Source organism: Paramormyrops kingsleyae, chromosome 21 (genome assembly GCF_048594095.1).
Source record: "Paramormyrops kingsleyae isolate MSU_618 chromosome 21, PKINGS_0.4, whole genome shotgun sequence".
Taxonomy (NCBI): domain Eukaryota; kingdom Metazoa; phylum Chordata; class Actinopteri; order Osteoglossiformes; family Mormyridae; genus Paramormyrops; species Paramormyrops kingsleyae.
This window is the reverse complement of record NC_132817.1, coordinates 20,879,304-20,895,773: the sequence shown is the minus strand read 5'-3', so window position 1 is coordinate 20,895,773 and position 16,470 is coordinate 20,879,304. Positions and strand designations below refer to the sequence as shown.

The 16,470-nt window shown below is 40.7% G+C and overlaps 1 protein-coding gene across 2 annotated transcripts in view; it reads right to left on the bottom strand.

The window, feature by feature from the left end:
• LOC111840994 (nuclear receptor subfamily 5 group A member 2-like) overlaps positions 1–14,441 on the bottom strand; it is a 38,593-nt gene extending 24,152 nt beyond the window's left edge. For both annotated transcript variants that reach the window (XM_023806396.2, XM_072704359.1), the window contains exons 1-4: positions 13,847–14,441; positions 9,948–10,066; positions 8,318–8,459; positions 4,039–4,685 (exon numbers count right to left, since the gene is read on the bottom strand). In XM_023806396.2, coding sequence (XP_023662164.1) covers positions 4,039–4,685; positions 8,318–8,459; positions 9,948–10,066; positions 13,847–13,928 — 990 coding nt within the window. In that variant the 5' untranslated portion in view covers positions 13,929–14,441. The remainder of the gene's footprint in view (positions 1–4,038; positions 4,686–8,317; positions 8,460–9,947; positions 10,067–13,846) is intronic.
• Between the last annotated feature and the right edge of the window lie 2,029 nt (positions 14,442–16,470).

The following is a 16,470-nucleotide window of genomic DNA, read 5'->3' as shown; positions in this document are numbered from 1 at the left end:
GCCAAGCAGGTGTAAGGACAGAAATACAAAAGATAAAAACAATTCATAACAACTACGAAAGAAAGCGCGAGTTGTCTTCCACACGTGGCACTGCCTCAGCTCTGCTTGTCCACAAGGGCTCGCGGTTTTTCTCCTACAGCTGTTTTATCAATAAGCCTCAGGCTCTCTGCTGGACACAGGCTGAACACACCAGGACATCCCAGTCCAGTTCTGCAGCCATCCATACTTAGCGACTGGCCTGCTATTGTCATTCACTGCAACCTTGTTCCCCCCAATTCAAAACTTCTCCCCTGTAGAAGGGAACGATGGAGAACAAACAAACATCGAGGTGTCGTGGGCCTTGCGCTGTTGAGTTTAACTGGAGGACTGAACTAGGCCGGTCAGTCATCTCGGAAGAAGGAGCCATATTTCAACAGTAAATCTAAACCAAAAAAGGAGTGCACCTTCCTTTGTTATGATCAGCTCATGATTAATCTGAAAGCGAGTCCTAAAGTACAATAAGACAACCAAGAAGCACAATACGATGTATGTATATTTAGTCCTGGTCTCATGACTCCCCATTGTGCACAGCGTGCAAGGAAAGGCCTAGCATGTGAGTCCTATCTAGTAAACAATAGGGTAATGCCACAATGCAGAGCTGTGATTCATCTCACGGGGCAGCGCTTAGTCCAAGGGGAAGAGCTACGGAATGGAATGGCCCTCGACAGTGACAGCAAGCCGTATTGTGAGGCCTACATCTGTTTCCCCGAACCAAATCGAGAGGGACGCCATGCCGGGTGGGGGGTTGGGCGCGAGGAGGTAACTTCAGCACTCTAGGGCTTTCCTGGTAACCGTCACTTGGCAAAACAGCGGCGCAAACACGTCTTCAGTATTTTTTTAAAGTTCAAATGGGTTTAGGATCAGCTCATCTGGTTCTAGAAAATCTGACCTATCACATGACATTGAAACCGATAAAAGTTTGTTTGGACAGCGCTGGGTACACAAAGTGTAAATGAGCAGGCTTTGAAGCATTTCAGTAAAACAGAAAACACTGTGCCCCACCAACAAAAATGTGATTCATCCAATAACAGCAATGACACATTCATAATACAATGTCTTATCGCAAATTCTGTGTGAAATCTAATAGAACCTATGAACCATGGAATGCAAGGTGACAATTAGAATGATCTGTGTAATGATGAAACTGTAGAAATAATCTGCAGCACTCAGCACTTGGAAAACAGTTGAAACTACTTGAAGCTCAAATGGTCGAAGACGTATCAATGAAAAGACAAAAATAAAGTAGATAATTCAAGTTGAATGTTCAAATCAACGTTCAACTTCACATGACTAAGGAACAGAGAATTGAGAGTCATTGACATAATTTACTGGTGCCATAAGCAGATGTAAAATCCTTACTTTAAACACTTATGCCAAGTGTGTGATGACCTTGGTTGAGTCACGATAATGCTTTTGTTCTCACTAAGCTATTAATACCAGAATAGTGGAAAGTATTTATTGTTGCTTACGGTAAGTGATTAAATTTTGACAGTTTATATACAAATACTACAAGCTTCAGTAAATTTAGTGTGTGTGTAAACAAACAAACAAACAAAACAGTTTCCATATATATATAAATATATATATATATATAATGCATATATACATGCACATATAACTTTATTTCTAGAGTTCAGTATGTGAAGTATGTGCTTCTACCTGATACATATCTACAGGCAAAAACAATGTTTTTTGTTCTACCGCCTCTTGGTAAGACAGCAACACAACTATGCCTGGTTAACTGTCCTGCTTCTACAAATCCCAGAGACTTCTTGTGCTCTTTAATGTTATCCCATGACCAGAAGCTATTCCATAAACATAGGGGCTAAGAATGAGCCAACAGGTAGCTAGCATGGGTACACATGCAGCCCGAAGGTTCGACTCCCCAGCACTGGTTAGCTGTTGTTCTTTCTGAGTGGGGCATTTAACCTGGATTGCTCTAGCAGTGTCTTGCAGAAAAAAGCATAACTGCAAAATTTGTTGCACGACAGCAAGGTGAGAAAACAATTATTATTTGAACAAAAGTGTAATCATTAAAAAATGCAGCATAATAGTTGCACAGTTCACCTGAGGCATGTATTTTGTAACTTAATTTGGTGAAGACGTACATGTAATAACGATGCGTTTGGGCGAATGAGTAAACGTCAAGGCAAATGCAGTCAACACATTAAAAAATGTACAGGTACGATTAATCAAAAAAATAAATAAACAAGCAGACAAATAGCATATCTTTCAATTCTAGAAATGTTAAGGGCATAGTGTAAGAGGGCCACATGAGTCAAAGTTATAAGGGGGGGGGGGAGAGAAAGATAAATGTACTGAGGAAAACTCTACACATCCTGCAGCAGTGAAGAAACAACAATGATGAATATAAATACAAATCAATTAAACATAACTTGAAGCAAACCCCTGAACTTATTGTCCATTGAACTATGGCGAATTATTCACTCCACAAAATCCTATCCTAACTTAAGAAATCGACTGAGCTACTATACTGTTCACACACATACACACACACACAAACATTCACAGCTTCAGCTGAAAACTTCCTGAACTGAGCCTGATAATACTGAACTTTATGACCACTGTTGTGTTTGCGGCCTTTAGTGATAAATATATTTATTAATAATGAGATACAGAGTCATTAGCGTGACTGTTAGCATAGCTCTATTTGGCAAACATGACAAACCTCTACGTTGATGTAATGGAGCACTAATGAAACAAATGTTTTTACTCTACGTGTAAAGGGATCTACATTGAAGTCAATCATTGACTAATCTATAAAGTAACTATTAAAAAGGGAGCTAAACAAAGCACTAATTATGGGAAACAAACTGAATACTTTCTCAATGTTCAGGGAAAATTCCAAATTTGGATAAATGAACTAAAATGTAGCGAAACTGGTGATGTGGTGCAATACCATTTCGTATAATGACCACATACTTCAGGGTTACACGTGATTTTCACTGTTTTGACCGAATGCACGCGTACATCATCTTTTACGCCTGTGATAAATCGAACGTACTGTACAAATGCTGTAAAATATTTAACAGTGTGAAAAGTGGGGGGGTTGTTGAATGCAGAGCTGGAGGTTTAGCTCGACCAAATTTTACGTAAACTTAGCTGCATTCTATGTCGTTACGGCTGACTTTCTGAAAAGAGACTGAGGCCACAAAAACCAGCATGGTCTGGAAATAAATTAAACATAACATTTGTGTTTTACAACCAACTTTTTTTATTTTTCTTTTCTTTTTTTTCTGTGATCCTATTTGAATTTTCATCTGACGAAAACACCAAGCTTTGGGGCTGTTCTTTTGCATCTTCCGAGGGTTCAAAGGAAGTTACAGGGAGCGTTGCGGCAAGGGAAAGCTCACTCGAGACACCCACACAGGTTGGATTTCTTGTGGAGAAGCACCGTTATTTTCCAGCACCTCATGAGATATGTTTCTGGTGAGGTGTTTGAGACATGGAGTTGCCTTGCAGCAGTATGTGTAGGTTTTAACATACACAAATATCTTACATAATTTAAGCACTCCAGCTGTACCATGCTGTACTAATCTCTCCATTTTCACAGCACTGTTATGTGTTTAATAAGCACACATAATAAAGGAGTAAAATAAAAATATTTACAAAATGGTATTTTGAATTTCACCTCACATAATTTAAAAAGTTAACTTGTGCTGTTAATAAGATTAATCTTGATATTGATTAATATTGATAACTGGTAACGTCTAAAAACTGGTAATAAAATTTCTAAAGGTTAATACAATATTAATACTGTCAGGTTCAAATGTTGGCACAATTTATAATTACTCAGCACTGCAACAATTAAACCTTCTTATACATTAATAAATGACAATACTTTACCATCCATCCAAATGTCCGTTCGTATGTCCATCCATCCATCCATCCATCCATCCATCCATACATCCATCCATTTATCCTTTACAGCATCCCAGTTTGATTAGCCTACCTTCAGTGTTTATCGGAAGGACATACCTTCAGCTCTCTGAAGAAGACGCTGCTCCTCGCCCACTCGACAATGGAGAACAGCGTCTGGTCTGCCATCTTGCACATGAGGCCGAAGGTGTTCAGCTTCTCGTGCCGGCCGCGGCTGGCCTGCTCCTGCTGCAGATAGGCCAGGATCTTGGCGCGTACCTGGGGCTCGTCGGGCTCGCACTTCAGAAGCTCCACTATGAGGTGGGGGAAGCTGGGGGGGGAGCCGTTCTGATACGCGTCCATGTAAGGGTAGCCCACTAGCGACTCGGGGGAACTGGCGTAGGGGTCGGGGTACTCGGACTTGATGGTGCGGCTCTGGAAGTGGCCGTAGGCCCCGTAGCCCTGCAGGCCCCCGTGCGGCGGCATGGCGATGCTGATGGGGGAGGTGACGAAGGGACTGCGGTCGTAGTCTGTGGGGGGCAAGGCAGCATGGCTCAGAGGTAGGCCCTTGGAGGCAGAGTGGAGGTTCTGGATGGCCGAGCTTATCGTCAAGTCCGTGGGCACGCTCTGCATCGTGTGTGACATGGCTTCCATTTTGAGTCCATTGGCCCGGATCAGCGCCTTCTTCTGCTGCTTCAGGGCCCGGTCGCGCTTGTACATCGGGCCGAACTTGTTGCGGCCACCCCGCATGCGGTCCGCCCTCACCGCTAGGGGTGCGACAGAAAAATGAACATATTTAAATGCAGCAATACCAAGGTAAAGGGTATTTTATATGGTGGTTTTAATAGAGAACACATTCAACGCGATTATAAACTGGACAAAAAAATGAAGAATTTTCAGAATGTTTCTTTTTTGCAATTATGCTACATTTAGGTGTGCAGGTGGCAGTCCTTTCTAACTGCTTGCCATAAATGCTTATCCAAGATAGGGGGCGCCCTAGAGAATATCATTACACACTCACATCCTTTGGGCAATTCACCAATGATTTTTTGAGATTTGCCCCTAAGCAGAGCACCTAAAGAAAACCCACACTAACACAGGTAGAACATGCAAACTCCGCACACATGGAGTCAGGACTGGGAACTGAACTCTCAGCCCTGGTGGATGGAGGCAAGAGTGAGTAAAAAATTGATCAATTTTTCCTACTGGATATCATACGGGCAAAATTCGGGTTAAAAAAAGTCAAGTGAAATAAATGTAGCATTTACGTTTACTTATTTAGCTGGCACCTTGGTCCAAAACATCGTGCAAGTGAGGATCAGAGAGCAGAGTCAGCCAATATCCCTGAAGAAATCAGGGTTAAAGGCCTTGTTCAAGGGCCCAACAGTGAAATCACTTTGTTAGCCAGGGGATTTGACCTGGTGACCTTCCTGTCTGACCCATACAATATGTACTCTGACATAACAGCTTTTTCTTTAACTGTATACAAGCACAGAGAATATTCCTCTTACATTCGACACTCAGTCTTGCAGTCAGCTGCAACTCACAAACCTTTTTTAAAGAATAACGGGTCTGGCTAAAAGCAGAGACTACCAAAGCACTCAACTCAACTCAAAGCACTTGTGAACGCGGCGGTAGAATGACTGTGGGTCGACATGGTTACCACGATACGAGACATTCTAAAGCGAATCCTTGCCAGATTATTAAAATAAATTATCCTCACTTCACACGAAATAAGGAATACTTTCAGAAAAGAGCATGACTCTACAATTGCAAAAGTGTGCTGCAGCAACAGTAGACTGACGGGTGTTTGGAAGTGTGGGGATGAAGCAGAGTGAATGTTTACTGTAAAACAAAACCAAAAATTCAGAGTAACGTCAAGCCAAACCAACATAAATACAGACAGAGGATGTGTAAGGCAGATTATCTCTGAACTCTGCCCATAGTTTTAACGATCCATGCTAATTATTTCGGGTTAATTATCTTGCTTTCATGCTGACAGTGAAAAATAGATATCTTGGCTTGTTGGGCACTTGGAGGTTTCCATTACATCTCAGGAGGCACCGGGCAATCACACGACTTACACCGGGCAATCACACGTCTTACACCGGGCAATCACACGTCTTACACCGGGCAATCACACGTCTTACACCGGGCAATCACACGTCTTACACTCTCGCTCTGGACATCTGCAGGATGAGTTATTTTGAAGTGATCTCGTGCAAAGGCTACCGTCGGAGTGATTTTTATGTTCTCCGTCTCAGCGGTGTCTGTGTCCGCTAAACACCGATGACAAAGAGTAGCACACACACACGTCCACAGACCATGTCCCCACCCAACAGGAGTGATGCTATGCCACAAATTCTGCTTTTAAAGGGATTTATTTTATCGAAAACATCAGGGTGGTGTTAACCCCTTATATCCATTATACACTATTGTAAGGACTTTATTAATGATTTCAACTAACAAGGTAATTAATTAGCGGAAAGCTAATAGTTCTCCCTTTTGGGAAAACAATTAGTTCTGACCTGGCAAGTTGGACCATGAATACATGCGTCTGTGATTTTTCTGTGTCTAATTAAACAAGGTTATTTACATGCCCAAAAAGCTTTTTTTGCAGTTGGGCAATTTTGAATTCATTCTGCATTTCAAATTTGTTTTGCTTTATTTTCATCTCTTATGGCTTTTGTTTTGGTCGGAAGGTGACAAAAAGTTTATTGTTTTATTTCTTCACTTAAAAATGTTACAAATATTGGACAATGTAAACATATCTCTTTCTCTTACACACACACCCACACACATGTCAGGTAAACATATCTTTATGGGGACCACTCATTCATTTCTATGGAAAAAATGCTAACGCTAACTATGATGACCTTAACCCCCACCCAGCCCTAACCATAACCATAAGTAACCAAACAAAATATCAGACTTTCAGCATTTATCTTTCGGCATGTCTCTGAAAAATATGTACTTGTATTATACTTTGGCCTTGTGAGAAAGTTTGTAAAAGCAGCAGAAAGACTAAGTTTAAAGTCAAAAGAATCTAATTTTTCACAGCTTAAAAATGAAGAACAATGTAAAGAACCTAAAAAGAAATAATCTTGCATCATTTCAGCACATCTGGAAATGAAAGAACATGGAAAATTTAAACTAAGACAAAATTATCTCTCCTGGAGACGTTACATGTGTTACAACCATTCTCTGAATTAGAAAGATGCAGTGAAATTAGATTTTGTGATATTATGCCTACCCAAGCCATTTAAGGCTATTTTGAATTTCCTCCATATTTCCAGTATTAGGTACTGCTATTCTTTTGGCCCAACTTCAAATACCCTGATCTGAAACATGCATTCAGGATTATATAAATATATGCATGTGTTTATTATGGGGTCTAAGGGGGGAAAAAAGGGTACAAATTTTTTCCACCCATTCTAGAGGCTACATAATTCAAAATAATTCAGATGCCTGGTTCTGACTGGAAACCACTGCAGGGTCTTTGGCGTCCTGCTACTAATGTATGAAAACAAATCAAAAGAAGACGCAGCATAAAATGACAGCGGTGGAAATTCCGCCCTCGGGCAATTTACAGTTAATGGTAATTTATTAGATTACTACGACGTTTTTTGGGGTAAAGGAAAAGACTTCAAAAAGCATTAATTTCTGATGTGTCTGTTTAAAAAGTTACATTAAACAGTTGAATACATTCCTGTCATGAATTAATCCAGGGGACCAGCTCTGGATCTCAGTACTTGGGACATGCTGATTCCTTGAACATGACCAAATTTGACAATAATATGACAGAAAAACGTTATTATAAAATTATAAACAATTTTAATAGAATTTGCATATTAACTGAAAGCAAGTAATTAAAGGGAGAGGGCAATAATTAAACACTGTTCTGTAAATCTAGCACCAAACCTTTCCAGAAACCGCTGTATGCACTAGAATTTCTCTCTGGGTTTAATAAAGTTAATTCAAATGCTGATTCTAATTCTGGAATGACAACACAAGTGCTGCACAACCCAACGGCCATATTTGCGTATTTTGTCAATATACGGCTTCCATGCCCATATGTACATTAGCGGCCAAAATTGTGGAAAGACCAGTATTTAGAGATTGCAGAACTTTATTCCAGTTAGTCCAGTTACCTACTCAATCATCCAATGTATGATTTTGCAAACATTCTTTGATCATTTACAAACATCACTGCCAATATTAACGTAGTAATTTTTAAAGCGCAATGCTGAAAATGCTAGGTGTTTCTATCATTTTGGCCACTTGTGGAGGCCTTATGATTTGTCATGATGTACACTTAGTGGACAGTATTATACAGAAAGGAGGGTCCCCAGTACCCCAAGCGCCTTATCGCAAGTGGCCTGCGGCGAAGTGGTCTCACCTTCCAGCTTCATGCCGACGGTCAGACACTTCTGAAAGCGGCAGTACGGGCAGCGCTTCCGTTGCGTTTTGTCGATCTGGCAGCTCTGGTTCTCAATGCAGGTGTACCTCTTATTGTTCTGAACGGTGCGCTTGAAGAAGCCCTAGGGTGGGAGGAGAGCGAGACATGGGGATATTCAGACACCCACTCGTGCCCACGCACACACAACCGAACGCGCTCGCCGTTTGTGAGGAATGCTAAAGAGAAGAACTAGCTGCCCAGAGCAGAAACACCTTCTGGACAACAATCCCACAAAACAAGGCGGTCGTGGGAGTCCCAGGCGGCACGTGCAAGTCAAAAAGCACCAAACAATCCAGAATCACGCACAACACACACATGCGATCACACTTTTCATCGTAAGAAAATATTCACTATATTCATATATTCAAAATATTCATCTCATATGCCTACTGTTCTTCTGTAAATAAAGCTACTTTTGAGTTTTTGAATTTTTATAAATGTCCCAAATATTGTAGGCACATTTTTAGAATAAGAATTATCCATCTTGGCATGTTCCTACAGGTGTGTGTTTCGATCAGCTGAACACCAGACTAGTTATGCTGAGTAAACAAGTAAAACATAGAGTACAACTGTAAATGTTTACAGGCTTAAGGTCCCACAAGACAATAATCCAGTAATTCATAATCAACAATGCTTTTAAGTGCACAATTAAAATGTTACGTTTTTTCCAGAAGTATATTTTTAATACCTGAGGCAAGCTGAAAACAGTTATTACATACTGTAGAGGAAAAAAATTCACCTGTTATAATTTTATGTCACAGAGAAACAATCTGTTTCTAAAATGATTAAAAGAAAAAGATTAAAAGCGTTCTACACCTCAAGAAGTCTTAAGGGTAAAACTTATACCCAAAGCAAAATTTGTACAGAAATGCATATAAATAACTGTAAATATATGGTGCATCTGTCTAAACAGTAAAGTACAGCTTTGACTGTGATCACAGACTTACAGATATGAACTGTATGCTATTTTAAACATAAGGACATCCTACTAATCTTTAACAATCGAGTTTTTGATGGTATGCAAAAAGTGTCCAGAGTCTGTGCTGTACAAATATATTTGTCAAAGAGGGCAGGTTATAGAGAAATTATCGAGTAATACATTGTATATTTGGATTACCCATGATAATCAGCATAATTTAATGGTTTTGCAGACACTTTTATCCAAAACAACAAATAATTGAAAGCAAAGACAGACAATCCCTGCAGCAATTGGGCTATTAAGGATCTTACTCATGGGCCTAATGGTGAAATCACTCAGCTGACCTTAGAATTTGAACTGGCGACCTTCCAGTCACACACACCACAGCCTAACAAGGTGAGCCACACACACCAATCAAGCGACCGCATCAATGGGGTAAAATGCTAATTTTCCTACCTTCGATGTGGCCAGTCCCGGACAATGACAACATTTCATCTTTACTCAAATTCTAGATATATTCTGCAATGCAATTTTCAATAACGGAAATGGTAAATAGTTCCAATTTTAAGGGTGAACCGGTATGTAAAATTCCGAGAAGCTATTCATTATGCTAAAAACTACAAAGTGCAATGCGGTGTGAGAATGCCATACCTTACAGCTCTCGCAGGTCAGCAGCCCATAATGATACCCAGACACCTTGTCTCCACACACGGGGCAGATCTCGTCCATGTCTTCATCATAGCCGTACTCCATCATTTTAAACTGGGAGGCTGGGAAAACGTACAGGCACTCTCAGGCAGCAGAAAAGTGTTCACAGGGAAGGGAGGACACATGCTGGGACAGAGCAATGGGGACAGACACTGGGACAGGGCAGGGGGACAGACACTGGGACAGGGGAGGGGGACAGACGCTGGGACGGGGGAGGGGGACAGACGCTGGGACGGGGGAGGGGGACAGACGCTGGGATGGGGGAGGGGGACAGATACTGGAATAGGGCAGGGGGACAGACACCGAGACAGGGCTGGGGGACAGACACCGGGACAGGGCTGGGGGACAGACGCTGGGACAGGGGAGGGGGGCAGACGCTGGGATGGGGGAGGGGGACAGACACTGGAATAGGGCAGGGGGACAGACACCGAGACAGGGCTGGGGGACAGACACCGGGACAGGAAAAGGGGGAACAGACGCTGGGACAGGGGAGGGGGACAGACACTGGGACAGGAAAAGGGGGGACAGATGCTGGGACAGGAAAAGGGGGGACAGACACTGGGACAGGAAAAGGGGGGACAGACACTGGGACAGGGGAGGGGGACAGACACTGGGACAGGAAAAGGGGGGACAGACACTGGGACAGGAAAAGGGGGGACAGATGCTGGGACAGGAAAAGGGGGGACAGGAAAAGGGGGGACAGACACTGCGACAGGGGAGGGGGACAGACACTGGAATAGGGCAGGGGGACAGACACTGGGACAGGAAAAGGGGGGACAGACGCTGGGACGGGGGAGGGGGACAGACACTGGAATAGGGCAGGGGGACAGACACCGGGACAGGAAAAGGGGGGACAGACACCGGGACAGGAAAAGGGGGGACAGACACTGGGACAGGGGAGGGGGACAGACACTAGAATAGGGCAGGGGGACAGACGCTGGGAGAGGGGAGGGGGACAGACACTGGAATAGGGCAGGGGGACAGACACTGGGACAGGAAAAGGGGGGACAGACACTGGGACAGGAAAAGGGGGGACAGGAAAAGTGGGGACAGACACTGGGACAGGGGAGGGGGACAGACACTGGAATAGGGCAGGGGGACAGACACTGGGACTGGAATAGGGCAGGGGGACAGACACTGGGACGGGGGAGGGGGACAGACACTGGAATAGGGCAGGGGGACAGACGCCGGGACAGGGGAGGGGGGGATAGACGCTGGGACAGGAAAAGGGGGGATAGACGCTGGGACAAGAAAAGGGGGAACAGACACTGGGACAGGGGAGGGGGACAGACGCTGGGAAAGGGTGGGGGGGCAGAGACTGGGACAGGGTGGGGGGGCAGAGACTGGGACAGAGTGGGGGGGGGGCTGAGACTGGGACAGGGTGGGGAGGACAGATGCTGGGACAGGGTGGGGGGAGACTTTATCCCTCCACTGAATGGCCATTCATAGTCATGGTTTAAATGCTTTATTGTATTGCAGAATTTTAACAGCAAGACTTGAAATGCATGGAACAACAGAATATGAATCCACTGGCAAATTAAAGTGAATCTAATACGGCTTGAAGAAACTGATCGGTTATGAACTTAAGGGAAAAAAATCTAATTGAACATCGTAAGCTATAACTATGCAACATACATGTAATTATATTGCAGCAAGAAATTTTCCTTAACTTTGAAGAATGATAAAATAATTATCCATTAGCTACTGTAAAACAGACCTAAATTTTAGTCACGTTGCAAAAAATATACCCCAAAACAGACAGTAATACTTAAAGACATATAAAAGCAAGGATAAACTGGTCTCATGTCATCACAGAGCACGCGCACAACATACATCTCCCGAGCTGCATTTCAATACTAAGTTTACCGTTTGCGAGATTCCGGAGTGAAAGTAATGTCCAGTGTGTGAGAAATACATTTTTTTCTATTTGTTCATATTTTTTATTAAACTGATGAAATTGCCTATAAATAATAGGGATGCTTTAATGGTGAATTAACCTGCTGAATTTAAAACGTCTGAATGCTAAAACGAATTAATAAATGGATCAGGCCAGATCTTCATATTTTCCAAATTTCAAATGAACAATTAACGAATAACAATAATCTGGTGTACAGGTGAAAGGAGCGGGCAATTAAATTTAAAGTTACATTTACATTTTTTTTATCAATTACTTCACCTTCATTGTAAAAATACTCAGACATATTGCCAAACAAAAGAAAGATATTTCTTCTCCATCTCGCAAAACTGCAATAAGATGTTTATTATTATTATTATTACTATTTATATTTATATAATATAATCAGTTTAATTCAACAATAAACGCCGAGCAATTCCAAAATCTTTAAGAACAATTTTCGCGTTTTTGGATACATTTAGAGTTGTATTATGATTTATCATATGAACTGGGTTTACCTAATATTTAGTAACAAAATTTGTAATTAATTTAGCATGGCTTCTTTGTGAATGATTACATTTAAATTCTTCCACGCTGCAAAAGATGTTGTTAACGTAATGTGTTTAACGTGTGATAAATACCGACATGCAATTAAGTTTATAACTGTTGCGCTCACAGCGCGGAATCAATGGAATTTCGCAGAAATCGCACCGCACGAGCAAAGGTTACGAAAAACAGTAATCAAACAAAAGAAATCCCAGCCAAAATACTAATTTAATTAAAGCGACACGTTTGCAGATTGCAGATTTCACTCTCAACATATTACAGATTTTTATCTCTAGTCCCTGAAAACTCTTATTTTCTTTTTCCAAGTTCCACAATAATAATAATAATAATAATAGTCCCATAAAGTCCTGCAGACCACAACATGACCACTCTGAAAATAAATGCTGCTCCAGATTCTTCTCTATCAGGCTTTTGCGCGGACAGGTCTGAAACTTAGAAAACGAAGAAACCGTGGACACAACTCCTTAACATTCATGCATGGGCGTTAAATACCAAGACTAAGAATGCACACAGATTCGTGCGTCCCAAACTCTTTGCGAAATGTGGAAGAAATAAAACACAGATTCTGAGATATAATGAATTTCTTACGTATATATTGAGCTTCAATTTAATAAAAAATCTAAAGTCGAGTAATACTGTGGAAATAATTTTGTTATGCACCTAAATACTCATTGTTCCGTTATATTATGCGCAATAATAATGTCATTTACGCTTTCCACTTTCATTAAATTCTAAAATAGTTTAGCTTAGTTATAGAGTTTCTGCCAGTGTGTTATTTCACCGTAAATGTAAATCGTGCCCTTCATTTCAACAGGTTGTTTAAATAATTCGCCCTCCGGTATTTTTACAGTATAGAGCTCGTTTTAGCATATAATTCTGTGGTCTTGTGACAAACGACTGCACCTAATGGTATATATTTAATTCAATTATTAGATAAATATCAAGGGACTGGCATGCAAATGTATGAGATAAATTATTAATATAGTAATGAAACGCATTTATAATAGACCTACATTATATTTAAAAATATATTTATTTAATTAAAAAAAAAAAAAAAAACCTAGCAGCTAATACGACGTATAATTCGTTATGGATGAACGGCAATCTAACGCAGGGATGTTTACATATAAAGAGTTTTCTGGATAATATAATTTTACAAATCGCATGTTTTCTCTTGTTAGCATATTATGTGACACTTTCAACAGTATCCTGTAGCCATTTTAACATTATCAGCACATTCCAAAGTTATTCGCGGTAATAGGACTATCGATGAAATTATTTAAGGCTTTATCCGTAGTATTGCTCATAACGAGAGAATCATTTCTCACATTTACGGACCACTATCGTCCCGCGTGGAATGCAAAGCGCCCCCATAGCTTACCTTGTACGTTGCTGTGCATGTGCCCCTGCTCCCCATGCGATCGCGTGAGTCCAAGCGATTCAGTTTCGACTTTGGGCAGCATGACAGCGCTGAAAATCGGAACGAGGGTCTCAGTTCCGTCCGGCAGACCACCTGGACGCGAATGGTACCATGCGGATTCTCACATGCGAAAAGTCCCGTGAAGTCCAGCGTATAGCTAACCTGAGCGGGCGTCAGATGGATTGAAATCCGACCGCAACGCAAACCCTAGGAATGCATATAACGGACATCTATTAAATATAATTTTGTCACCAAGAACTGTCTTCGAAGACTGAAAACAGAATGCTGTACGAATTAAGGCGCCTGCTAAAACGCATCAGGAAGAAAAATGCGACCAGATTTCTTTTCGCAGTTGTTTCCCTACGCAAGAAATTAAACGCCTGCTCCTGCAAAGTGGACGGACAAAAACGACGTGTCGGCAGCTACCTGCCTTCCCAGTGTCACATGGATGTTTATTAGCATTGATCAGAAAGCTAGAGAGAAGTGTCCGGAACTTCACTGTTGCGGGAAACACACCCCTCTGCGCGTTTTATCTGACACTATCTGCGGCGTGCTCAGTTCTGAACTTCAGAACCTCTCCTGGTTGCGTTGTTTACTCATCGCTGACACTGCCCGGTCCAATCAGCGCTCCAGTGGGTGGTCTGACATCACACTTCTGCCGGCCAATCGCGCTTAGAGACAAGCGTGGAGTCTGTCCTACATTTATTTCTTACACGCCTTTAGTGCAAAATAAAATTATGGGTAGTAATATATCGCGGGACAATACTGCAATAACTGCAACTAAATGAAATGAAGCAAAAAAGGATTATTTTCTATACAAGATAATCTTAAGCTTTCATTAAAATAAAAATTATATAATTACCAAATATTTGAAGGATATTGACACTATTATTGCAGTTAGTATAATTACAAGTTAAAAGGAACAGGCCAAAGTAGGATTTTTTTATTTTAAAGATGTCCGTGGAAAGACAAATTTATTCGGTTCTAGAATCATTGAGTTGATATACAGTTATTTCCATATTACTCATTTTTTATTATTTGCTGTTATTAACTATTGTGCAACATTTGTTATGTGCATGTAACATTTAAGGTCTGACTTTTCGGAATTTAACAAAACACTTTAACGCAACGGTAATTAAATCTCGATAAATTTAAAACTGGAGGAACGACTTTCTTCGTAATTCTGTAAGCTCTCGGTCAATTAACAAACCAGTACTTTGAAGTAGACGTATTTATTCATTCAAGCCTTAAAGTTTATGTTTAAAAAATCGATTTAATCAAAAAGACAGCTAATTATATCAGAATTCTGCATGACATAGCCCTATATAAGAACTGACCAAACGTATTAGGCTAAGCGGTATCATTCCAAACAGGAATAAAGATACACTCCTGTAATTATCATTATTATCATTATTTAAAAATAATTTGTGTGCATGCATATGAATGTTTTTTAATGCATTTTTCAAATAGACTGTGGCAGATGGACAGATTATACATATTTCCGTTTAGAAGCTGTTTTGACGGGAGCGCAAGAGGTGCTATAAACTTTAGCTATAACTTATTTCAGCACCCGCGATTTTTGTCCAGCTATTCTGTTTCCTTTGCGTAGGTCACAAGCATAAAGAAATCGAACATAAGAATGCAGTAAAGTAAGCCTCCCTTAAATTTAGGTTAATATTATAAAGCATATATATATATATATGACTAAAGAATAAATAATCCAAATTATCTTAAATGTACAAAATGAACATGCTTGAAATGTAGCTTATTTCAAATGCCTCTTGCAAATTTAGCAAAGACGCGGGAGAATTCTTCAGTTTTCGTCCCTTGTAATTTTCGTAGTCCGGGCTTTTAGAAGTATTACATAGAAATCTATTTTTTAAACAGTTCGGGGGAAACGCAAGTCTGATGGTCATGAAGTACTGCATTATTAGTAGACTCAAAAATGAAGCCAGAAAACAAAAAATTTAGACAACGCGGTTACAGCTGGGATAACATAATGCCGCGGTCACATTTCGCAAAAAATATGAAAAACAGCCGGTGTTTGTCATCAAGAATTTTAAATGAATAAATGTCGAAATGTGCAGATAATACATTCCCCACGCGTGGCAAATAAATATAAAATAAAACCAGAAATATGATACTAGATTTCTCTATGTCATGGTTACCACTAGTAATCACTGATAGGTTCTTTATAACAATTAACTAAACTAAGGAATTTAGAATGACAGCCATGCATCTACCGTAAACACCACCAGAACTGCCCGGGTTACCCACAATATAATGTAATAATAGATACTGTTAAAACTTACGTGGGCTAAGGAAGTTTGGCAAAGTGCTGAGTGAGCGGGCCTAAAATCCACAACTCTTCAAACTGAATATCCACACGAAAGAAAAATGAAGCTTCCTTTGCGTAACAAAGGAAGCAGGTGGATTGATGTTTATCAATTTTATACAATTTCACACACACCTTCATAATAGTGTGTATTCGTTGTTTAAGAACAATTTCCTAATTTACATATGAAATAAAGTTTTTTTTTAATATGTATACATAATCGGCGTATTTTACTTTCACACATTCGTCC